Here is a 25865-nt window from a genome sequence, read left to right as displayed (position 1 = left end):
GTGTGGACCCTGCTTAAGATTCTCTCTCTCTATCTCTCTCTCTCCCCCATCTCTTAAAAAAAAAAAAAGAAGAAGAAATTTGACTTAAATAATTATAGGGAAAAAGCTTGTTTTAGAAGGTAATATTGTTCATCTACACTTTTCATGAAAATAAGCACCTAAACTAATTTTATAAACCAATGTGTAATATATATTTTGATATATAATTATATAAACCTCCTTATAAGCTAATTTTTACTTGAATGAGATTTTAGTACAGAAATATTTTTAAAAGTGCAAAATGAGTTTACAAATTAAAGCTATAACCAATTAAAGCTATAAATGACCAATATTTATTTATTTATTTATTCATATTTCAGGTTTTTGCTTAAATCCCAGTTAGTTAACATATAGAGTAATATTGGTTTCAGGAGGAGAATTCAGTGATTCATCACTAACATACAGCACCCAGTGCTCATCACGAGTGCCCTCCTTAATGCCCATCCCCCATCTAGCCCATCCGTCACCCACCTCCCTTCTGATAACCTTCAGTTTATTATCTATAATTAAGAGTCTGTTTCTTGGTTTGCCTCTCTTTCTTTCTTTTTCTTTTTCTATGTTCATCTGTTTTTTTTTTTCTTAAATTCCACATATGCATGAAATCATATGGTGGATAAATGACCAATTTTTTAAAAACTAAATGGAATAGTTTTTATATGTTTGATCCCATTAAAATAAAAAAATTGTTCAAGAAATTATTTACTGATATGAAGAATATCTCATAATGCTTACTTTTTTTTGTAGGAAAGGGAAAAACTCCTTTAAAAACAGTTGCTTCTTTAGTTTTTTATTTTAAAAACAATGGATTCCTATTTGGAATCTAAGTTGGTCCTGGTGGTAATATTTTCTATCTATTAGGACAGTGGTTCTCAAATGTTGGCAGGATTGAAATCACCTGGAGGGCTTGCTACCAGGGATGCTGGGCTCCACCCACTGAGTTTATGATTCTGGAGGGCCCTGAGGTAGGGCCCACAAACTTGTGTTTCTGATGAGTTCCCAGGTGATGCTGATGCATTCGGCCCAGGAACCATATTTTGAGAACTGTTCTGTTCAGTGAATTTTAGCAATCATTAGGAAAGCTAGGTTCTTTATTACAACATTTTGAATGCTTTATGTCAAAACCATAGTGCAAATATAACTTACTACTTTAAGTCATTTCAAAATGCATTGTTTCTCATGGGCCATTTATGTTGTTTTTTCTTTCCTTCTTTGCCTTGCTTTGAAGGTTGATCCAGCAAACATATTTTCAAACTTACTATAATAAGACTAAAGGTCTTTTATTGTTTTTACTGTAATTTTAGAAAGACCCTAATGAATAGGAGTCTAGATCATCTGAAAATTGAGGGGGTTTGTTTTGTTTTTTTTTGTTTTTTTCTCATTTTGGTGAACTTCTTGTTATTTTTTTCACATCTTTATCTTAGTTTGGCCACAATGGAAATAATAAATTTTTTTGATCTCTAAGATCAAAACTTTTTTTTTGATCCTTAAGAACTGTAAAAAATTTATTTTAGATCTTGGATGAGTAAAACCTATATATTTATATGAGAGAGAGAGATTGATTTGAGAGAGAGTGCACACGCGAGAGAGAGCGTGGGTGGGGGGCGGGGCAGAGGGAGAGGGAGAAGCAGACTCTCCCCTGATGTAGAGGCGGGGCTCCATCCCAGGACCCTGAGCTCCTGACCTGAGCTGAAGGCAGACATTTTATCCACTGAGCCACCCAGGCGCCCCCTCAAACCTATATTTTTTCTAAACTCCTTTGATGAAGAGGCTCTAGTGTAGGGTAATGCTGTCATTCTAGGCTCCTTCCTTCAGTCCCATGGAAGGAGGGACGGATTGAATTCTTTTCTTCTCTATGGTTGTGTGTATGTGGCAGGGATAAGGAAGTGTTTATTTTCCTTTGGGTCTGAGGCCTTTTGTCTGGTGGTCCACACATCCTCCACAGCCACCTCACAAGGCTCTCCAGGACTTATGTCCTTTCTTTCCTTGGTTTACTGAACCACCTACCTCAGAATGACACCCACTCTCTTTTCTTTCCTGCTTTGCCACACTTTCCTCTTGGCCATGCTTCCTTTGAGGCGTTCTCTTTGAATTCTCAAGAGACTATTTGGCAAGTCCAGAAAAATAAACATTATGTCTTTCTCTTTCCATTCCAGTTACAATCCAGATCCCGCAAGACAATATAGACAACTGTGTTTGACTAGGGAACAAGGAAGTCTAGGAAGGAGAAAAAAGAATAAGAATTAACTTCAAGAAAGACAGACTTTCCAGCTAGTCCATTTCATGACACTCTTTGGTGGAGATTCCTTACTTTCCTCTGCTTCCCAGTCTTGTCTACAATAATGTATGCATATTGTATATGTAATATCAAACCCATTTCTGAAGTACTCTTCCACATTTCCTCCCCTCAGTTTACCCCTCCCCTCCAACTCTCTAATGTTCTCATTCCTCTTTGGTAAATGCCACTATTTCTGCATCTTTCACTGTTTAACTTAAGATGTAAGTTGGATATTAACAGGGGTTTCCTGCAGCCTAGATTCTGTGGCCTGAAGTGGAGAGGGTGTTCTCCTGTCTATTGGGCATGCTAGAAGCTGATAGCATTGTCAAGTGTCTAAGCGCAAATATTCCTCCCACAGTGACTATCTTCTTGCTGAAACCACACAGTTCAGTCTCATGTGAGAAAGCCTTTTCTTCTTTATAGCATGACTTTGGCCCTACTCCTAAAAGAATAATAATTCTAGCATCGATATTTAAGAGGAACAGTTATTTCTTCTTTGGGCTGTTTTCTTTATAAGGAACTGTTTAGTACCGAGTAGCTCTGGACAGTTGGCCTCATTCCCAAATAGATTCTCTTTATCCCTCCATTTTTTTTTTCTCCCCCCAATAGAAGGGAAAGGAATGGGTAAAAAGATCTTAGTTTATCATGCCACAATTAATAGAAAAATTCCTTTACACCTGGAATGGTATGGTCTTCTTCTATAGACTGAATGTTTGTGTCCCCCACCCCAAATACATATGTTGAATCCCAACGTCCAATGTAATGATGTTTGAAATTGGTGCCTTTGGGAGGTGTTTAGGTCATGATGGTGGACCCCTCATGAATGCGATTAATGCTCTTATATGAGAGACCTGAGAGAGCCCTTCCCTTTCCACCCATGAGGTTTTAGTGAGAAGATACCTGTCTATGAGGTAGTGAGCTCTCCCCAGACACCAAATCTGCTGGTGCTTTTATCTTGGACTTCCCAGCCTCTAGAAGTGTGTGAAATGAATTTGTGATATATATATAAATGAAGTGTGATATATAAGCCACACAGGCTATGGTATTTTTGTTTCTAGGAACCCAAACAGACCAATACAGCATCCCAGGATTACTGTAACAAATTACCATGATTTTAGCAATCTAAAACAGCAGACATTTATTTGCTAACAGTTGTGAGAGCCTTTCCTTAAGATCAGGAACACAAAGATGCCCACTCTCGCCACTTGTTCAACATAGGACTAGAAGTCCTAGCAACAGCAATCAGACAACAAAATAGAATAAAAGGTATTAGTATTGGCAAAGAAGAAGTCAAACACTCTCTCTTCACAGATGACATGATACTTTATGTGGAAAACCCAAAAGACTCCACCTTCAAATTACTAGAACTCATACAACAATTCAGTGAGTGTGGCAGGATACAAAATCAATGCACAGAAATCAGTTGCTTTCCTATACACTAGCAATGTAACTGTAGAAAGAGAAATTAGAGAATCGATTCCATTTACCATAGCACCAAAAACCTTAAGATACCTTGGAATAAACCTAACCAAGAAGGTAAATGATCTATAGTCTAGAAACTACAGAACACTTATGAAAGAAATTGGAAGAAGACACAAAAAGATGGAAAACCATTCCATGCTCATGGATCAGAATAATAAACATTGTTAACATGTCTATGCTGCTCAGAGCAATCTGTACTTTTAACGCCATCCTGATCAAAATAGTGATGGCATTTCTCAAAGTGCTGGAACAAATAATCCTAAAATTTGTATGGAACCAGAAAAGACCCTGAATCACTCAGGAAATGTTGAAAAAGAAAAACAAAGCTTGGGGCATCAGCATGACCTCATCTTAACTGAATACATCTGCAAAGACCCTATATTCAGGTAAGATCACATTTATAAGTATTTGGGGTTAGGACTTGAACACATCTTTTTGGTGTACACAGTTCAACCCTCAGCAGTACTCTCCATTCAGACTCCTACTTGGGCATGTAGTATGGTTGCAAATTCTAGGCCTCTGTTTTGCTAGCCATCTTCTGTGACTTTCTTCATGCAGGTCCCTCTCTCTGCCCTCAGAATGGCTTCCTCACGCCATCCTCCTTACCTCCACCCCCACTTATGGACATTTTATCCACTCTTTAAACCTTTCTCAGACACATTTCTTACATGATCCTTATCCTAGTGCTACCAGCCAGATGGGATCCCTGAAATTTCTGTCCTTATTTTTCCTCATATTAATTACATGTCAGTAATTGTTCTCATTCCACCAAGCAGAAAGTAGATTGCTTGAAGAAGGAGAATAAGCCTTATTTATCTCTGTAATCCCACAGTAGTTTTTTTTTTTAATTTGTTTTGTTTTGCACAGAACAGAATCACAAAAGAGAGAAAAATAGATGTTTTGAAAATATAGGGTTTGTGTATTTTAAGCATTTTAGAAAAGGGAAAACCTTAGTTTATACTCTCTTCTGCTGATTTCTCTCCTCTCCAAATAGGAAGAGTGTTTGGTGTAAAAGCATCGGACAATTATTAACGTAAGTGTGTGAGCCAATTATTCTGACTTCAGGCTCCAGCTCACTTTGTGATTTTTGGAAAGGCAGTTGCTGTGTCAGTTTTACCAATTAATAAAAGTGGAACTCACATGAAAAAAATCACATACGAGAAGTGCCAAAGAATAATTATTGTTGAATATCATTCAAGTACAATTGCTTGATTTTTTTTTACCCCATCCTTATTTGCACCCAAACTGAAATGAACATCAGAATCCTAATGATAAGAAGATAAATGTGAATGTTTTAATAAGGGATGCTGCTAAAAATGAAAAACCTAAATCTGTCATCTTATTCCCTAATCTTGGATCTAAAAACTGCACAGTGTTACTTACAGACTCTGCTGGAGGTTTTACGTGTTTGTGTATGTGGCTTGTTCTTATGAGCATATATGTATTTTATGTATATGCACAAATTTTCATTCCTGTTTAAAGTTGCATATGTATTTAAATTACAAATATGTCATTAGTAATGAAGTGCATGAGTTTCCTTTTTTCTTCTTAACACATAAGGAAAGAATCCCTATCTGTTCATGGAAGTCTTTTCCTATAGGAAATATGTCTTTATTCTTTTATAAGGCTAACCATCCACCAATGCTTTGATTCCTTCCTCACTAATATATATGCGTATATCTGCCCATATATTACATTGCATTTTTAAAAACTTTAATGTTGTGGAAGATGATAAATTATCTCAGGCTAGTTTTTCTCTTTGTAACAATGAACTACTAAGTGTTTTTTATTGCTCAATTCTTTTGTCACTACTAAGTAGTTACGGCAGATGTAGGCATTATCTCCACACTATGTATAAAACAATTGCTACAATTTTGCCAAATAAAGAGTGTCATGGATTATAAGAATTTCTAGGACCCAGAGATTCCCTACCTATGACATTATTCCTTTTTAGTATTCAGCGATGATGCCCATGTTCAGATTCTCATTATTACCAACACTGATTGATGGCTGGTTTTCCAGACCATGTTGTGTAGTGTCACCAGCTAATTTCGAGTGCTGTTGTGAGGGTCTCTGTGAGCTAAAGTTGGATATCATAAGATGACTGTCCTTGTGTGTCTTCATTAACTCTTTTTAACTTTTTAAGTAAGATTTAAATTAGAGTTCTCATTGTGATGGATTTCCACAGATGTGCTGTACTTGTCTAGAAACTTACCAAGGTTTTTCACATTTGGTTCCCAAAACACACAATATTAAATGATGCTATTGCTTCATTGGATTCTGCGCTTGTCTTTCTTTATTTATGTCATATAAAAGAGATTAGGAGAGAAAATTGGCTGAAGTAAAGAGCCCATCACTAAGAAAAAACTGATCCTTTTGATTGGCAGCCTGGCCATTCTAGATAACATTTATGAAAGGATTGCATATATAGGGCACTAAATCTTTTTAAATAACTACTGGGCAGGTGTTAACTAGTCTCTGAGAATTTGTACTGTGCTTCTAGTAAACTATAAATTTCGACCCGAGAGCTCTATATTGATATCAATCATTTTCACATGTTTTAGAATCCTTGAGATCTTCTTTATTTCTTTTGGACCTTATTTGTATAATAGGGATGCTACCCTTGCTTCACCGGGTTCAGGTCCATGTTTACTGAGTACTCAGTTCCTTTTCCAAATAGCTTAAGATATAGCAGAAAGGATGTAAGTATACAAAATAACTATGAAAGAAGGAAAAATATTAAAATATTTTATTTCTGAAAACCGTACCATCATCTAATGTCTAATTGTGTTTCTTTGGTCTATCTTTTGTCAAGGAGGAAAAAGAGAGATAACTTACTGCAATTTAAGAGTTTTGCCCACGTAAAGACATGATGAATGTCATTCACTGACTTGTTTCTTTGGCAAATACTCATTGTGTTTATTTGGTGAAACAAGTTCTGTTTTTGGCTCTGAAAATCTAGAGGTTAAGGCTAGACCCTCTTCCTTAAAAATGTCATAGGCCACTCAAGAGAGCCAATATCTACTAAGATACAGTAGGAGGAGTTTTTCTATCTAGGTTTGTGCAGGGCACTATCTGAACATAGATCAAGGAAGAGCGAACTAGCTTACTGAGTCAGGAAAGGCTCTCAGTTACAAAGAATGTAAAACATATCCAGGTAGAAAAATGGTACAGTTATTTCTATTTCATTTTTCCTTATAGCTTTCAAATTTTCCAAGCTAGGTGGAGATGACATATAGAATCATGAATAAAAATATTTTTTAAGTGTTTGAACATGTGAAAGGAGGCTGAAGCATCTTGTTTTTTTAAAGTGCCTTTTAGAGTGCCACTTATCTGCAAGAAAACAAGACAAATATAGAATCATCTCATTAACACTGCAGGAAAGAAAAGTCCTGGTATGTTTCTGTGAAATAGGTTATACTAAACGAACATTTTATAATTCCCATCTTTAAAAAACCCTCCCTTTTACCTTATCCATTTCTCTAGTTTCCACCCTATTTCTTAGCTCCCCCTTTTCAAGAGTTGCCTATATTCATTGTTTATACTTCTTCTCGCATTCTTATTTAAACTCACTACAATAGGCCTTGGTATCCACCGCTCCCTGAAACTGTTGCTGTCAAGTTACCAGTGACTTGAGAGCTGCTCAGCCCAATGGCCAATTCCTGGTCCTCATTTGATTCAACTGCCTGTGCCTCTTGACACAGATGATTGCTCCCTCCATCCTGAAGTTCTGTCTTCCTTTGGCTGCCAGGACACCAGGTGTCACTGGTTTTGTTCTCACCTCCCTCACCCAAATTTCTCCATCTTCTTCAGGATGATGCCTCTCCTCGTCCTAGCTTTTACTGGTAATCTTTGGATCTCTTTTCTCTGACTCAGCTCACTTTTAGGTCATCCCGTGAAGTCTTATGATTTAAGTAACAGGCATATACTGACAACCCCTAAATATATAGCTCCGGTCCTGCCCTCTGCTCAGAACTCCTGAAAAACATATCCATCCAATAGCCTGCTCTCGTCTCCTTTCGCATGATACATCAAATTTCACGTGTCCAAGACCAAAGTCTTGATTTTCTTTCCCAAAATATGCTCCTTCTGCATTTTTCCTTAGTAAAAGTGGCATTTCTAAACCTTTGCTTGTTCAGGTTAATACTTTTGCAGTCAATCCTAACTCCTCTTTTTCTCATGCCCCAGATGCAAACTGTAAACAAACCATGACAATTTTACCTTCAACAGACTTCTTAAAACATATGCTAATGTGCCCAAAAGATTACAATAATCATATCTTTTGAAACGCATTTAGATTTTTAGAAGTATTTACAAGTCGCAACAAATTTCACGACTACAGTTTGTAATAAAAATCTACAATTCACATTTAGTCGAGAATGAAATGTAAATGGTGTTCTTGAGTGAGTTAGAAATACCCCTGCAAGCCAATTCTAAAATAATAATTTCAAAAATGATTTGCTCTAGAACAGCATCAACGGAATGGATATTTAATTTACCATGTTATCACTTAGAAGGATAATGTTCATTAGGCTTTATAGGTTCTGGATTATTCTTTAACATTCATCTCCATTCTTTATAATCACAATTTGAATTATCATCTCAAGAATAGTACAAAGATTTATTTATTGCTTTGTAATGTTGATAAGAATACTGACTCTGGAACCATTCCGCTTGAGTTCAGTAATGTATTTCTCATTTTCTAGGTACATTATCATGGAAAAGTCCCTTAAATGCTTGGTGCTTCAGTTTCCTCAGCTGTAAAATGAGGGTAATGCCAGTGCCTACCTCAGGATTTCCTCGAAGGATCGAATGAGATCATGTTCTTAAGTGTTTAAGATAGACACTGGCACAGAGTAAGAGATAGGAATGGGGCCAGGAATAAAAGAATTGCATGGAGATTCTTTGATTTTGGAAGCCCTCAGGGAACTTGAGGCATGAATAGACTATCTGAAAGGTTAAAGACATTGCAGTGTTTCAGGAATTGCTCAAGACAGCCAGAAAAGTGGCATGTGAAGGCAGTATGTATTAGTTATCTACAAAGTGAGAGAACTAGCTAACAACTGTCATAAACATTCAAATGAGAGAGAAAAATTACTTCTATTAATGGCAGTTGAAGATCATTTGTGGTGAAATTTTCGCTCTTTAAATGCCCATTTCGAATTACAATAAAACTGAGATAAAGCACCTATTTTGACATATGAATATTCAGAAGCATAGGACTTCAGTACAAACTGCTAATGTAGGGTTTTGATTAGATGCCATAAGAGAAATTCTTCTGAAATGTAAATACCTACTTATTTATGTAGCTAGGAAGCTGTCATTTAGATTGGTACTGCTACCCTACTGAAGTATCACACTCTTGATGATGTTTGATGTGCATGTGGCTTAAATTTATTATAGGGAGCATTGGTTGTATATCTCTGTGGGCATTATTTCTTCCTGGTGCAATCATACATTTATCTAAGATATTAACTTAATCAACAAATATTAATTGGGCACCTACTCTGGGTGAGACACGGTCTTCTCATGCTAGGAACATACAGATTGATGTAGTAATAATAGCTGATCCCCATGATTTCATTATTCATTCCTTTCAAATGGACATGCTTTCCTGAAGCATGATTAATCAGCATTAACCCCACCACTGTGATGCTATGGGTATAAGTAGACAAAGTAATTTCAAAGTTTGACCTCAGGAAAGGGAGAAAAAGAGACCTAAACCCTTTTCCTTCTCTTTCCCTCTAGTTGGCTCGTCACAACAAACTCTTACAGCAAATGCTCAAACCAGGATCAGATCCAGATGACGGGGATGAAGCTTTAAAATATTACGCCAACCACACTGCACAGATTGAGGTAACCATCGCTTATTTCTCGAAAGGGATCAACTGTGAAAATACATGTTCCCTTTCTCTTTCAGACCATTTTCATAATTGTTTCCTAGAACAGTGAAGCAGAATTGAAAAACAGAAACCGTAAAAGTATACATCATATGTTAAGATGCAAGGAGTGATCTGTAAGAAATTGAGGTGTATTGCCTTCAAAGTCATCTTTGTTTTTTGGCCAGAAGAACTCTGTGTAAATTTTCTTTTATAATTAACGTTACTTGTGTTTTGTGTAGGTCATGGAAGCAATCATTACAGAGCAATGATGTTTTGATGAAAAAATTATTATAATAGAAGCTATCATGCAAGAAAGGCATTCTCTGTAAAAACTTTAAAAGGCTCGTTACAAGAAAGATCTCTTGTAAAACAGGGTTCAAAAGTGTGGGAGGCACTATGAAGTGTTCATGGCAGTAACATAAACCTGGAGTGCTTTAGCAACTCCCATTTTCAGTATGCAACAACTGACCTCCCCACCACCCCCATGAAATATTATTTAATAGCTGTTGGCAGTTCAAGATGGATAGGTCAACATGGACTTATCATTATGTGTTGTGAGACCCATCTGGCTGTCGTTTACAAGCTCTGGTATCATTTTGACACTAGTTGGCAGAGCTAATCAGGCAGAAGTGAGCAGAGTAGTTGACGCTTGTCACTCGTAATTTACATTCATACATTTACTCATTTTGATGGATATTTTCTAGTTTACAGCAGAATGCAGGATGGGTATCACTGCTATTAACTCTCAGGATATATAATCACTATACCTTGCTGTTTACTATTGCCAAACATTTGGAATAATGAACATGTCACAAAATTGGTCTTTTGCTCATGTTTATAAACATTAATGATACTGCAGCTTTGGTGGGAGACTCGACCTAGAACCCATAAGCTGGACTGCAGCAAAAACATTGCTTATTGCATCAGGTGCTTGGAGCTGGAAGAGGCTGGCCACCTCAGGAAGTTGGAGAAGTTGATATGGATTTATCACCAAACCACTAAGGTTTTAAGGAAGCTCCCAGAAGTCATGGTCCAAAGCTATGTAATTAGAAGGGATAGGAATAGCAGGTGGGCTGAGTGGGCCAGAGGAAGGATTCAGTTAATACCTGTGTCAGAGCTGGGACTGTCGTCTAAAGTTGGACTTTTACTGGTTTCCCAGCAACGAGGGGGAATTTCACTGGAATTACATGAATTTGGTAAATGTTTGCTGATCATTTACTCTCTATAGTTACATACACATACAGAAGACAATTCCATGTAGTAAGTGCATAAACAAAAGGCCAAGGAAAAGTAGATAAAACAGCAATTAACTGTGCCTGGAGAATTTCAGGATGGGTTTCACAGAGACAGTTGCTATAAAGAATATATTAAATATTGAGTAGAAATTCCTCTATTGAAGATTGGACACAGAATTTCACATAGAAGTAAATAAGGGAAGGTGTGAAACCATGAGAGACCCTTGATACTGGGAAACAAACTGAGGGTTGCAGAAGGGGAGGTGGGGGATGATGGGGTAACTGGGTGATGGGCATTAAGGAGGGCATGTGATGTTATGAGCACTGAGTGTTATACAAACTGATGAGTCATTGAACACTATATCAGAAACTAATGATATAGTCTATGTTGGCTAATTGAATTTAAATAAAACAAACAAACAAACAAAAGAACATACAAGGGGGGGACTCTTTTCAAAAGATTATTCTAGTTGCTTTTGGAGAACAGATTAGAAAAGAGAATGGGGAATTGGATGCAGGCAGATCAGATGAAAGATTTTTTTTTAAGATTTTATTTATTTATTTGACAGAGAGACAGATCACAAGTAGGCAGAGAGGCAGGCGGGGGTCGGGGGGAAGCAGACTCCCTGCTGAGCAGAGAGCCCAACATGGGACTCGATCCCAGGAACCTGGGATCATGACCTGAGCCAAAGGCAGAGGCTTTAACCCACTGAGCCACCCAGGCACCCACAGATGAAAGATATTTTAATAAACAATATGAAAGATAGTGGTATTAAAGATGACTAGATTGGAGAAAAATATGCATACACACACATATATATGTGTGTGTGTATGAGGGATATTTATAATGCCCCTTATAAAATGTGACAACCTAAGCAAAATGGTACAGAAAATTATATCCCTGGGTTTCTGGTTCGAATAAATAAGCAGAACTGGTGTTGTCCATTGGGATCCTAGCTTGGGCAGTTAAAAGACAGAGGAAGATCATATATTGGTTCTTGGATAAAATGAATTTGAGGTGACTCTGAGGCATTCCTGAAGTTGGGTACAGAAGTCCAGGGTTTATAGGAACAGTCTGGGCTGATGATCTAAATTCTACACGTTGACCAGACCTCATGCTCATTGGAAGACCAGCTCATATGCCCTACTCAGACAGGCCTCTCACCCATCAGGTATTCAGTAAGTTTATCCCATTGTCCTTCCACAGCACTTCGGTTGTGCTGTTAGTTTAATATATCATTTTGGAAAATGTATCTTATGTATCACTTGTCCCTTACTAACACTGTGCCTGGAGCATCCCATGATAATGGTTATTGTTGAAATCATAATTTTTCTAAAGTTATAGACTCAAAGACGCTGAGAAACATGAGGACTTTGTGGATTATCTGGTTTACTTACCCATTCAAGGAGAAATTACTCTGTAATCATCTTTACTTTAAATTGTTCCTGTGACAGAGATCTCACGACTTCAGAAGGGAACAGGTCCAATTTTGAATAACTTAAATAATTAGAAAGTTACTTTTTATAAAGAGCTCACACTAGCCACTTTAATGTCTCCCCACTCTTCAGAACATTTGCTCCTCTGTTAGCATGATGGCTTGGCTATAACATTTGACGAACCATGATGATTACTGAACTCAAGACTCTTAGAGATTGGGACTCATGTTGTGTTTTCATTTTGAATTCCCCAGAGTTCCTCACCTAAGGAGTGAATAAGCTTTTGTTGAATACATGTATTGAAACAATTATCCATTTGGCTTTTTACAGTTAATACACTCCCACTGTCTGCCATAATTCCTCCTGTTTGTCAGTGCCCCTTGTAGAATGTGATGACCAGAATAAAATGTAACATTTCATAAGAGGACTGAATTGTTGGATCTATAATAATGAAAATTCTATTTCTTTTTTTCAGATTTATTTATTTGAAAGAGAGAGCATGCACACGCAAACATGCATGAATGGGGGGTGAGGCAGAGGGAGAGACTCTCAAGCAGACTACCCACTGAGTGTGGAGCCCAATGTGGGGATTGATCCTACAATCCATGAGATTATGATCCAAGCTGAAATCATGAGTCGGGTGCTTAACCAGCTAAGCCACCCAGGCACCCTTCTGTTTCTTTTTTTAAATTTATTTTTATTTTTATTCTTTCTTTCTTTTTTTTTTTTTTAAGCAAAAGCAATGCATTCTTTTTTCCCACACCCCATCCACTGACTCTGGCAACCACCAATCTATTCTCTGTATCTATGAGTTCGTGTGTGTCTATGTCTGTGTGTCTTTGTATATGTATATGTATAGGTATATATTCAGATTCCACATATAAGAGAGATCATGTGGTATTTGTCTTTCTCTATCTGACTTATTTCACTTTACATAATGCCCTTGAGGTCCATCCCTGTATTGTCACAAATGGCAAGATATCATTCTTCTTTATGGCCAAATAATATTCCTCTGCAAATGTGTACCACAATTTCTTTACCCATTCATCCATTGACAGGCATTTAGGTCGTTTCCATATCATGGCTATTATAAATAATACTGCAGTGAACACAAAGGTGCTGATATCTTTTTAAATTAGTGTTTTGGGGTTTTTTGGACAAATATGCAAAAGTAGAATTGTGGATTATTTAGTAGTTCTTGTTTTAATTTTTAAGGAATATCTGTATTGTTCTCCACAGTAGCCACCCCAATTTACATTCTCACCAATGGTGCACAAGTGTTCCCTTTTCTCTATATCCTCATTAATATTTAATATTTCTAATCTCTTTAATAATAGTCATTCTAACATGTGTGAGACGATATCTCAGTGTGGTTTTGATTTGAAATTTTTTTTTAATTTTATTTTTTATAAACATATAATATATTTTTATCCCCAGGGGTACAGGTCTGTGAATCGCCAGGTTTATACACTTCACAGCACTCACCATAGTGATTTGAATTTTATTAATGATTAATGATGTAGGGCATCTTTTGGTGTATTTGTTGGACATTTTTGTGTCTTTTTTGGAAAACTGCCTATTCATATCTTCCACCCATTTTTTAATCAGATTGGGGTTTTTGCTATTAAGTTCTTTTTTTTTTCTTTTCAAGTTTTTATTTAAATACTAATTAATGAACATATATGGTGAAATTGGTTTCAGATGTAGAATTTAGTGATTCACCACTTTGATTTAACACCCAGTGTTCATCACAAGTGCCATCCTTAATGCCCATCACCCATTTAACCCATTCCCCATGCACCTCTTTCCATCAACCCTTAGTTTGTTCTCTATAGTTAAGACTCTCTTATGGTTTGCTTCTTCTTTCTTTTTCTTCTCCTATGTTCATCTGTTTTGTTTCTGAAATTCCACATATGAGTGAAATCATGCAATATTTGTCTTTCTCTGACTGACTTATTTTGCTTAGAATAATACTCTCTTGCTCCATCCATCTCCTTGCAAATGGCAAGATCTCATTCTTTTTGATGACTGAGTAATATTCTATTATATATATTTACCACATCTTCTTTATCCATTCATCAGTTGATGGACATTTGGGATCTTTCCATAGTTTGACTATTGTTAATAGTGCTGCCGTAAACATTGAGGGGCTTGTGCCCCTTCGAATTTGTATTTTTGCATCCTTTGTATAAATACCTAGTAGTGCAATTCCTAGAATGTAGAGTAGTTCTGTTATTAACCTTTTGGGTTATGTGAATTCTTTATATAGTTTGAATATTAGCCCCTTATTGGATATTTGATTTGCATATATTTTTCCCATTCAGTAGCTTGCCTTTTCATTTTATTGATGGTTTCCTTTGTTGTGCAAAAGCTTTTTAGTTTTATATAGTCCCATTTTTAAAAAAATTATTGCTTTTGTTGTCTTTGTTTTTGGTGTCAGATCTAAATAATCATCTTCAAGACCAATGTCAGGGATCTTACTGCCTATTCTCTCCTAGGAGTTTTTATGGTTTCAAGTATTATGTTTAAGTCTTGATCATTTTGATTATTTATTTTTCTTTTTTTGTAAGGTAGTAGTCCAGTTTCACTCTTTGGCCTGTAGCTGTCCAATTTTTCCAAAACCATTTATTGAAGAGGCTGTCCTTTCCCCATTGTTTATTCTTGGTTCCTTTGTGGTCAGTTAATTGGCCATATATGCATAGGTTTATTTCTGGGCTCTCTATTCTGTTCCATTGATCTGTGTTTCTGTTTTTATGCCAATACCACACTGTTTAATTACTATAGCTTTGTAATATAGGTTGAAATCAGGGAGTGTGATACCACTAAGTTTGTTTTTCTTTCTCAAAATTGTTTTGTCTATTTGGGGTCTTTAATGGTTCAATATAAATTTATAAATTTTAAAACTGGTTGTCCTTTTTTTTTTTTTCAAGGCTCTTTGCCCTCTTTGAAAAATGCCTTGGAATTTTGATAAACGTTGCATTGAATCTGCATATTGCTTTCAGTAGTATGGATACTTTAAAAACATTAGTTCTTCCAATCCAAGAGCATGAAATATTTTTCCATTTATTTGTGGTTTCTTCAATTTCTTTCATTAATGTCTTATAGTTTTTAAATATATAGATCTTTTTCTGCCTTGGTTAAACTTATTCTTAGGCATTGTATTCTTTTTGATGCAATTCTAAATGGGATTGTTTTCTTTATTTCTCCTTCTGATAGTTCATCATTAGGATATAGAATTACAACAGATTTTTAGGTATAGATTTTTGTAGCCTGCCACTTTACTGGACTTGTTTATTATTTCTAATAGTTTTTTGATGGGATATTAAAAAGACTTAATATCATGTCATCTAGGTATAGTGACCATTTTACTTCTTTTTTCCAATTTGGATGCCTTCTATTTCTTTTTCTTGCCTAATCGCTGTGGCTAGGACTTTAATACTATGTTGAATAAAAGTGGTAAGTGGTAACATCATTGTCTTGTTACTGATCTTAGAGGAAGAGCTTTCAGCTTTGAACTGTTGAGTATGATGTTAGCTGTGACCTTGTCATGTATAGCTTTTACGTTGAGATAAATTCCCTCTATACCCCCTTTGTTAGGAATTTTTTATCATAAATGGATGTTGAACTTTCTCAAATGCTTTTTCTGCATCTATTGAGATGATTATAAAATTTTTATCTTTCATTTTGTTACTATGTTGTATCACATTGACTGATTTGGGGATGTTGAAACATACTTGCATCCCTGGAATATATCCCACTTGATTGTGGCATAGAAACATTATTTCTTAAATGCATCCTGAGTTTTTTTTGTATGTTTGTTTGTTTGACACTGTTGGATCAAGCAAAACTTTCTTCCTCCTACAATACCAAATAGATCCAATTTTTCTTTTGTATGATTGATTTCTTTAACCTATGTTCAAGAATTTTATTTATCGTGACTAAATTTTATTTTGTGTGTTTTATGATAATATGCTAGTATGTAGTTTGCATATTTAACATATTATTTAGGATAGCTTCAATTACAGATAACAGAATACCAGATTGTCAATTGTTTGAATAATAAAAATATTTTATTATCCCACATAAAAGAAAGTCTAAAGATACCAGTAGTTCTACAGTTGAGTCAATGACTCAATGATGTCTTTAAATATGCAGGTATTTCCCATCTTTCTTTAGGTGTTCCTTATTATACTGGTGATATCTCACCTCGTGGTTGCAAAATGGCTGTGAGCATTTTAGGCATTGTGCCCTTATACTACCTTTTTTTCTACGTGGAAGGAAAGAAGACACAGGCCAAAAGAAGAGTTTTTGTGTTGTGTATATAGTTTTTTGTTGTTATTATTTTGTTTGCCTGATGTGGCTCTCTGCCTTTTCTTGATTCCCTTTCCCCATATCACCAGGCTATTTTTACTTGCGCCACTGTATCAGCCCAAGGTGGTGGGGAATAAGATGACCCTTCTGGTTTACACCAATCCTGATTCATTCTTGAGGGTTGAGCAGAATATATGAATAAGAATCTTGAGATTTAGTCTATACAGACCCTTGTTATATAGTAAATTTCTGTGAAAATATTCATCCTGTTTTTTTTTATTTTAGTCTAACATTATACTGTCACAGATACCAAATAAGACAAGTTCAAAATAATGAATATTTACATCTGGTGATACACTTGAATGGTTATGAAACCTACAAAAATATGTTTTACGATGAGTAGGAAAACATTTTAATGATAAAAAGCACCTTTCTCTGAAGAAGTCAGGGCACATCATGTTGAGTATGTTCTTTGGTCGCCAACAGCAACAGCTCTTTTAGGAAGACCAAGCTAAGAATCAGAGACAGATATACCAGGAGCTGTGTTTAAGGTTATGAAGCCAATCACTTAGTTCTTAGTCTTCTGATGTAATTCATGAAGATAAAAAGTGGGCCAAAGTTTAAACATTAGTCTAGAAAGAATAAGGATTTGGGGTTTTGTTATTTATAAGATATTCATGATACATTCATCAATTAATTTTTCTTAAAGACAACAATAAAAAGTAGTACATTAAGGGATTACTTTAGGTATTTCAAGCTGGCATATTTTTCCAAATGTGAATTCAAAAGATACATTCATAAGCTTATGCTATAAAAAATAGTACAAGACTGAAGTGTCCAAAGACTAAAACAAATGCAAATTAATATTTTCAGATTGTTCGGCATGATAGGACGATGGAGCAAATAGTTTTTCCTGTCCCCAATATATGTGAATACCTTACACGAGAATCCAAGTGCCGTGTGTTCAATACAACTGAAAGGGATGAACAAGGAAGTAAAGTGAATGACTTTTTCCAGCAAACAGAAGATCTCTACAATGAAATGAAGTGGCAGAAGAAAATCAGGAGTAAGTACAGTAAACCAAAATGGTTAGTTTTGAGCATAATGGTAGATAAATTGGTACTTTGGAACACATAACAGCATTCATTCAAACCGGTTTTTAATTTCTTATCATCTGATGTTACTGAAGTCACTTATAGGCTTAAGCACGTAAGCTCAGTCTACACCTGGGCGAGGGCTGAGACACCTGTGGCTTAATAAAAACAGAAGACTAATTAGATCATCTTTTAGCGCTTATCCTATAGTTTTATAAATATTATGAAATGCAAGGTTGCAGCTGTCTATTTCAGCTGCTGGACAGCTGAGCTTTGCAGTCCTTGAATAGGTTCTGACTGGCCTTAACAATCAGTGAACAGGATAGAGAGACATCAACACCAGCGCTCTCATCCTCTGTTGTCTTATGATCTTACGATGGAGTAGATCGTTTAATGTTTTCTTGAAAGTCATCCTTTCTTTCAACATATCTTTACCTTGCCAAATCAGACTAAAAATTCTGTGACACTTATATTCCAATAAGGCAATGTTATCATTTTACAGTTAAAAATTAGTATGATATAGTTCCCATTACTTATACCTCAAGGGTCAAGTCTTTGGAAATACTGAGTTTTCAAACTTAAAAATTTTGAAGTTTACACTAAGTTTTGGTTTATTTTCCCAGATACAAAGAGTTTTAACAAAATATAGTAGGAAGACACTCTTGATTAGGTCTTTTTTATCCTTAGGGGAAGTTTCTTAGGCAAGCAGGCCTATGTTCTCAATACCTTTATTCAACAGTGCTTCTAGTTTCCTAGGAACTTTAATGAGCATGGTTTATGAATTTGAGTAGAGCTTGAGATGTACTGTCTTTGGATATAAGATTATGGCATGTATTGTTAGACTTTCTTATCAGAATATTTGAAAAAATAAAGAAATTACTCTCCCTTGGCATTTGGTCATGAAGAACATTTTGGAGTTGAAAGAAAATTCTGAGTGTCCAGAATACTTATATAAAGTATAAGTTTTATTTGGGACATTTGAAAAGCTCAGATTTTATCCTTGAAAAAAGGAAGTTGAATAAGAAACTAGTGTTTGTGTGGTCTGTTCTTTTTTGGATAAATATCTTGTCATTTACTAGAAAACAAATCTTAAAATAATTTCCAGTGTACATCTTACATTGAAAATTTGGAAGCAACTTACAAGGAGGTTACAGATAGAAACTAAATCATTAGATGGGTATACTACAAATACATGCATCAACATCTTCTAATTTTGTCTTAATATTCTTTTAAAATTTATTTTTCCTGCCTTTTTTTCTGCTTTTTTTTTTTTTAAGATTTTATTTTTTTGACAGAGAGCTAGAGAGAGAGCACAAGTAGACAGAGCAGCAGGCAGAGGGAGCAGCGCGCTCCCTGCTGAGCAGGGGGCCTGATGTGGGGCTTGATCCCACAACCCCAGGATCACGACCCAAGCTGAAGACAGCCACTTAACTGCCTTAATGAACCAGACACCCCAATATTCTGTGTTTTATAAAGAAGACTCCTGATTCAAAAATGATGGAGATGCAGATGTTTACAATGTAACATACATTAGTCAACTAAATGCCATTGCAGATCACAGGCTATTCCAGTATTGGAATGCTTCATTCTAAGAGAGGGGAAAAACATACTGAAGAGAAGTACAGTTTAGAATTAAGCAGAAGATCCCAGATTGGAATTCATAGAACCTAATTTTAAAAGTTTATACTTTCTACTTGAAAGTTGTAGTGCCTTTCTCCCTCAAGCAACTTCAATATTTTAGATTTGATGTTTAGATATTAAAAGTTAAGAATGGATGAAACCTGGGAAAGTCATGTAGTCAAATTTGTGTCCACTGCCTAACTGTTCATTTAGAATAGGTAGAAAGAGCAGATATTGGGTTAGGGTCAACTCTGTTCAGTTGATGAATTTATTAATTCACTTCTGAAGATAGATATGGAGTCTCTTTTCTGAAAATATTTGGTAAAGTCTCTCCTACTTATTAGTACTTCCTATTGTGTCTTTCACAGTTTTTTCTGCTGTTCTAAACCCAAGTGCTTAGGAAGCATTATGATTTAAGACTTACATATCATAAATCACTAGTTCCCAGTAAGCAGTTCTAGGCCATGCTGTTAAGTTTCAGAATTTCAGGTAACTGTGACCGGGTCGTAGGGATTTTCACCAGACACATATGTATCTGGCTTGGGTTTTTTATTTGACTGTAACGCATGGGGGTGGGACCAATTTATCAATATTACTCAGTTATAAAGTGATACATACTATTCCATGAAGAGGGGACCCAGGAAGCCACTGACGTCTTTCTCCTAATCTGCTCCAGGGTTGTATTAGAGAGAGTTATTACAGAATCACTTTTTCTGACCATGTTTAGCAATTACAAAATTACTCACCCTTTTACCATGGCTTAGGTATAGGTTGGATGAGCAATATAAAAGTAATCAGATAGAAAATTCCCTTGTGGTGTTGATTATAAATTTTCTTATATAAGTCATTTTGAATGTTTGTTTAAATAACACTTTCATACTACCTTGCCAAAACACATTTGGTAATATGTTATTTCAGTAGGATTCATGTGTTGAAACCAAAATTAATTATTCTATTTTGTCCCACCGTACTCTTTGCTTACTAGATAACCCTGCACTGTTCTGGTTCTCGAGGCACATATCCCTCTGGGGGAGCATTTCCTTCAACTTGGCTGTGTTCATCAATTTAGCTGTTGCTCTCTTCTATCCATTTGGGGATGACGGAGATGAAGGCAAGTGCTTGTCTTTCTTTAAATGATGAACATGTTAACGTTCTAAAAACAATACTCTTGATGATACTTTCCTTAGCTATTTATAGAGCTTCAAGATAATAGTAATGTAATTCTTGTTAATTTTTTCTGTATTCACCGAAGGTAGAGAAAGATGATAAGAAGATTAGGCAGAAAACTATAGTCAGTAGAAATGTTAGTATTCAAAAAGCTCATATGCAGAAGAGCTATTAGAACTATGCTATACTGGCAAGCAAGGCAATGAAAAAGAATTATTTCTACCTGATTAATATGACTGAAAGCATTTTAAATATGGTACCTCGATTATATGGGGGAAATGAGTGCGAAAATATTTATTGTGATTACCTTAAGTAGTGGAGTTTATATTTTACCCTCTTCCTTACTTTCTGTCTTGTCTAAGGTTTCTAGAATGAGTGCATGTGGACTCTGAGAAACATTTTTTTTAATGTACAGCATAGGACAGATATGATCATAGAGAATATTTCAGATCTCAGATTAGAAGGGTAACTCTTGTTTCCAATCTAGGATATCTCTCCATAGATAATTGACTGAAATTAATATTATTAAACTAATAATAAATGAAGTTTTACAAAAGCCAAGACAAGAGAAATTATCCCATCTCAGGTGAGACAGGACATAGAAGTGAAATATGCTAATGGTGGAACCGTGGGAATTGAGTTTTGTTTAAATCTGGCAAAGTATATGGGAAAATACGTTACAGACTTGGGATACAATCGGAAAAGTAGCTTCGAATGTGTGTGGAAAGAAGGACTTGAAGGAAAAGATGAGAGACATCAGCAAACACGAACCACAAATTGCTTTCATATCTCACCTGTAGGACTGTTGTAAGAATTTAATGAGATGCTATATAGGTAAGGCATTTAGAATAGTGTCTGGTAAGCGTTCTGTGAAGCTTAGTTACTGTTGATGTCATTGTCATTACAAGGTCAATGTGAATGCTACAGAGGGAAGCCCAGTGCAAGTGATGGTAAAGTGATGGTATGATGAGAATAACACGTGTTTAAGCCTATTTCAGATGGACTGGAGGGGAGCATGAAGGGAAGTGAGAATCCAGGAGAAATTTGCTATTTCAAAGCTCCATTACAGATACGATATATCAAAGTCCTAACCTTTAGCTGTAATTTGGGTGGTTATATCTATCTATCTATCTATATATATATATAAAAAAATTGGATCTTTCCGAAAGCATGCCAGTGCTGAAAGAAGAATATTCGGCAGTGGAGCAGCTGTATAATGAGTGAAATGGCAAATGAAAACAGAACAAGTATTTGGCCATCCATTGTGGGAAGTTGCAAATACAGCAGGAAGTGGAAACAACTTTCTTTTCACTGTGTTTAGTCTTAGTGATGATAGCCCTCTTGGCATAGAGGAATGTAACTCTTGTAAGGAGAGAAGCCCAAACATGAAATGATAAATTGGTATCATCTGCACACAGAATGTGGAGACTAAATCGTAGAATCCCAGTGAATAGAAGCATAAAGTCTTAGATATGCAAGCAATTTTCGAGATCATCTAATATCAAATCCTCATTTGACAGATAAAAAGATGGAATCCCAGAGACGCTAAAAAAAAAATGGTAGATCTTAGAGTAGAAGGTTAACTCTTTTGTTTCCTAACAAGATCTTTTCTACATAGATAATTGAGTTGGAAGCATAGAGATAACAAGAAGAGAACAAATCTTCATACAGAACGTATTTTTTATGAGTTCCATTCCATGATAACCCTTACCTGACCACAAGAGCCAATGTACATAGCCTCTGCTGCCACCTATTGTACGTGAACTATAATGGTAATGGGCAATGCCACCCCTCTAGACATCTACCTTTTACTCATTCAGGAGAGAGTAAAACACCGGATACATTTTTTATACTTGCCTAGTAATAGTTACAATAGTAATATTGATAATAATAATAGAGGCTGATGTTGTTTACCACTTAGATTGGGTCAGACAGAATGCTAAGCACTTCCCATGCATAATTTCACTTACTTTTCCTGACAATTCTGTAAAGTAAGCACTTCATCTTTATGGATGAAGATCTGAGGCCTTAGAAGATTTGCCCAATAATTCAGGAGTGGAGTCCATAAATATGTATTTTTTTAACAAGCTTCTGAGGTATTGCTGATGCAGCGGGTTGTTGAGCAAGCACTTGAAACCACACGTGTCATAGAATTTGCAGTAAGGCTCTGAGAGAAGAGAGCAAGAGGACTAACCAAACAAGACTGAAAAACAAGACGTCTCATCATCAGGTGATGATACAGACTTTACTCTTCAAAAAGGACTGGATAAAAGTTAACAGTAGTAACCAAGGTGGAGGCTCAATCTTTGGCCTCTGTGTTGGTTGGGGGGCACTGGCGCGGAGAGAGACGAGAAGGCATGAGCAGCCATTTTGGCAATATGGACTACCAAAGTCACATTTGGGTAATCTATTTGCAGTTCCGGGTGAGTTATTTAATGATAGCTCTAGGGATACAGTTAAAATTTTGGTCAGGATTAGCTCAGTCTCTAACCTTCAGCTGTATACTATGAACATCTGGGAAGACTGAGAAAACAAAGTCAAAACTGAGAAGCATACGTGGACATCAGAATTGTCTGGAGAAGGGAAATCCTGTGCTGGATATGCAAGTTCTCGAATGCCGGATTTTGTCAAACAGAATTTACTTGCCAGGAGCACTTCAAGCTGATTTAAAGGTGGATTACTTGAGCATTAACATTCCTTCCAAAAAGTACTAAAAAATGATGGAGACATGTCAAAGAACACAAGATCCAACTTGAAAGGCCTTCCAGTGTCCACATCTGCAGACATTTTGAGAGAAAAAAAAGTGTTGACAATAATACAAAATAACCCGTAGACTAAAATGAGAATCCAGGAGTCCATATGGATTGTGAGAAGAGAAACCTCCTCCTTCAGTAGTATTTTAATTAATAAAAGTAAAAGGAGTGATAGAAATAGAATAGCACCATTTGGCCAGCAGCTCTGTAGTAAGAATCATCAGTGGATGCTAAAATTAATAGGTGAATATTAGAGGAAAAAGAATAACGAGAAACAGGATATTGACATAGTCTCAAAGTATTTCAACCAACATACTTACTAATTACAGGAGGAAAAACAGTAATGTGGAGAAATCACTCAAAGTGATCAACGTTAATGTCACCAGTAATGAGACACAGCAACACTGAGCGTCTCTTAATATGATGCACTGACAAGGGCACGGCAGTTTGTGCCAAAAATACATAAACCCAGGAAACTTTAGACAAACACAAAATGAAAGACATTCTTCAAAGTAATTGGTCAATAATTGTGAAGCGTATGAAGATAAAGATAGAGGAATGGTTCAAACTAAAAGAGACTAAAGAGACATGACAACTGATGACACTACGTGACCTTAGTACAAGATGAGGATTTTTTTTAAATTTTTTTAAATTTTTGTTTATTTATTTGACAGAGAGAGAGAGAGAGAGAGATCACAAGTAGGCAGAGAGAGAGATGAGGAAGCAGGCTCCCTGCTGAGCAGAGAGCCCGATGCGGGGCTTGATCCAGGGACCCTGCGATCATGACCTGAGCTGAAGGCAGAGGCTTTAACCCACTGAGCCACCCAGGCGCCCCCAAAATAAGGATATTAATTGGGCAATTGATGAACTTTGTATAAGGCCCATAGATTAGATAAAAGTGATATATTATAATAAAACACATAGGAACAAACTTAACCAAGGTGGTGAAAGACGTGCATTCTAAAAGGTATAAAACACTGATGAAAGAAATTGAAGATAACACAAACAAATGGAAAAAAAAAATCCATGCTCATGAACTGAAAGAACCAACATTGTTTAAAATAACCATACTGGGGCACCTGGGTGGCTCAGTGGGTTGAGCCTCTGCCTTCGGCTCAGGTCATGATCTCAGGGTCTTGGGATCAAGCCCCGCTTTGGGCTTTCTGCTCAGAAGGGAGCCTGCTTCCTCCTCTCTCTCTCTCTGCCTGCCTCTCTGCCTACTTGTGATCTCTGTCTGTCAAATGAATAAATAAAATCTTTAAAAAATAAAATAAAATAACCATACTACCCAAAGCAATTTACAGATTTAAAGCAATCCCTATCAAAATACCAACACTGTGTTTCACAGAACTAGAACAAATAATCTTAAAATGTGTATGGGACCACAAAGACCCCGAAGAGACAAAACAGTTTTGAGAAAAAAAGCCCAAAGCTGGAGGTGTCCCCAGATTTCAAGTTATACTACAAAGCTATAAAATCAAAACAGTATGGTAGTGGCACACACAGAAAGGACACATAGATCAATGGAATAGAATAGAGAGCCAAGAAATAAACCCACACTTACATGGTCACTTAATCTATGACAAAAGAGGCAAGAATATGCAGTAGAAAAAAGACAATCTCTTTGACAAATTGTACTGGGGAAACTGGACAGCTACATGCAAAAGAATGAAACTGGACCACTTTCTTACACCATACGCAAAAATAAACTCAAAATGGATTAAAGATCTAAATGTGAGATGTGAAACCATAACACTCCTAGAAGAAAACATTGGCAGTAATTCCTTTGACATGGGCCATAGAAACATTTTTCCAGATATGTCTCCTCAGGCAAGGAAAACAAAAGCAAAATTAAGCTATTGAGGCTATTCCAAAATAAAAAGCTTTTTCAGAGCAAAAGGAAGCCATCAACAAAATAAAAAGGCAACATACTGAATGGGAGAAGATATTTGCAAATGATATATCCAATAAGGGATTAATATCCAAAATATAGAAAGATCTCAAAATATATTGATTTATATATCAAAATATATAAATAACACCAAAAAATGCAGTTAAAAAATGGACAGAGGATGTACATATACATTTTTCCAAAGAAGACATCCAGGTGGCCAACAAACATATGAAAAGATGCTCAACATCACTCATCCTCAGGGAAATGCAAATCAAAACTGCAATAAGATATCACCTCACACCTGTCAGAATGGCTAAATCAAAACAAGAAATAGCAAATGTTGGCGAGGATGTGGAGAAAAAGGAAGCCTTGTGCACTGTTGGTGGGAATGTAAATTGGTGCAGCTGCTGTGAGAAATAGTATGGACGTTGCTCAAAAAATTAATTACAAGAAGACATAGTAATTCAACTACCGAGTGTTTATCCTGAGAAAATGAATGCACTAATTTGAAGAGATACATGCATCCCTATGTTTATTGCAGCATTTTTTTTATAATAGCCAAGATATGGAAGCAACCCAAGTGACCATCCACAGATGAATGGATAAGTGAAATAAGTCAGGGAAAGACAAATATAGTAGGGTTTCACTCATATGTGGACTTTAAGAAACAAAATAA

The 25865-nt window shown here is 36.1% G+C and overlaps 1 protein-coding gene across 3 annotated transcripts in view; it reads left to right on the top strand.

The window, feature by feature from the left end:
- Positions 1-25865, top strand: part of LOC111159979 (inositol 1,4,5-trisphosphate receptor type 2) — a 490010-nt gene that overhangs the window by 375161 nt on the left and 88984 nt on the right. For all 3 annotated transcript variants that reach the window (XM_022522705.1, XM_022522706.1, XM_022522707.1), the window contains exons 46-48: positions 9545-9652; positions 17535-17727; positions 20361-20486. In XM_022522705.1, the coding sequence (XP_022378413.1) occupies positions 9545-9652; positions 17535-17727; positions 20361-20486 (427 nt within the window). The remainder of the gene's footprint in view (positions 1-9544; positions 9653-17534; positions 17728-20360; positions 20487-25865) is intronic.

The sequence above is a fragment of the Enhydra lutris genome, unplaced genomic scaffold (assembly GCF_002288905.1).
Source record: "Enhydra lutris kenyoni isolate GAN:26980312 unplaced genomic scaffold, ASM228890v2 scaffoldscaffold72, whole genome shotgun sequence".
Lineage (NCBI taxonomy): Eukaryota > Metazoa > Chordata > Mammalia > Carnivora > Mustelidae > Enhydra > Enhydra lutris.
Note: the sequence above shows the minus strand (reverse complement) of the source record. Positions and strands in the feature narration are given on the sequence as shown.